Source organism: Tupaia chinensis, unplaced genomic scaffold (genome assembly GCF_000334495.1).
Source record: "Tupaia chinensis unplaced genomic scaffold, TupChi_1.0 Scaffold112014_1, whole genome shotgun sequence".
NCBI lineage: Eukaryota > Metazoa > Chordata > Mammalia > Scandentia > Tupaiidae > Tupaia > Tupaia belangeri.
The window spans coordinates 1-278 of NW_006172298.1; the positions used below are offsets into that span (position 1 = coordinate 1).

General features: G+C 26.3%; 1 protein-coding gene across 1 annotated transcript; it reads left to right on the forward strand.

Annotated features, from left to right (window-relative positions):
- Positions 1–37: 37 nt before the first annotated feature.
- LOC106736243 (myoregulin) lies at positions 38–178 on the forward strand. Its single transcript, XM_014592571.1, has one exon. It carries the CDS (start codon positions 38–40, stop codon positions 176–178), a length of 141 nt encoding a protein of 46 aa, XP_014448057.1.
- The last annotated feature ends 100 nt before the right edge of the window (positions 179–278 follow it).

Below are 278 nucleotides of genomic sequence, written 5' to 3' on the forward strand. Positions count from 1 at the left end.
TTTTTTTTTTCCCCTAGGGAGCAAAAGTATTCTGGATATGACTAGTAAAAACTGGATATTAATTTCTACAACTACTCCTAAAAGTCTGGAAGATGAGATTTTGGGAAGACTTCTGAAGATTTTGTTTGTTATCTTTGTTGACTTAATGTCTATTATGTATGTTGTTATAACTTCTTAGAAAGCTTATTTCCTTTACATGTAAATTTCAAATTGAGTTTCAGTGAATAAAAATTTGTATTTTAATTGTGAGTATTTTCTTTTCTTTTTAGATTTTTTTT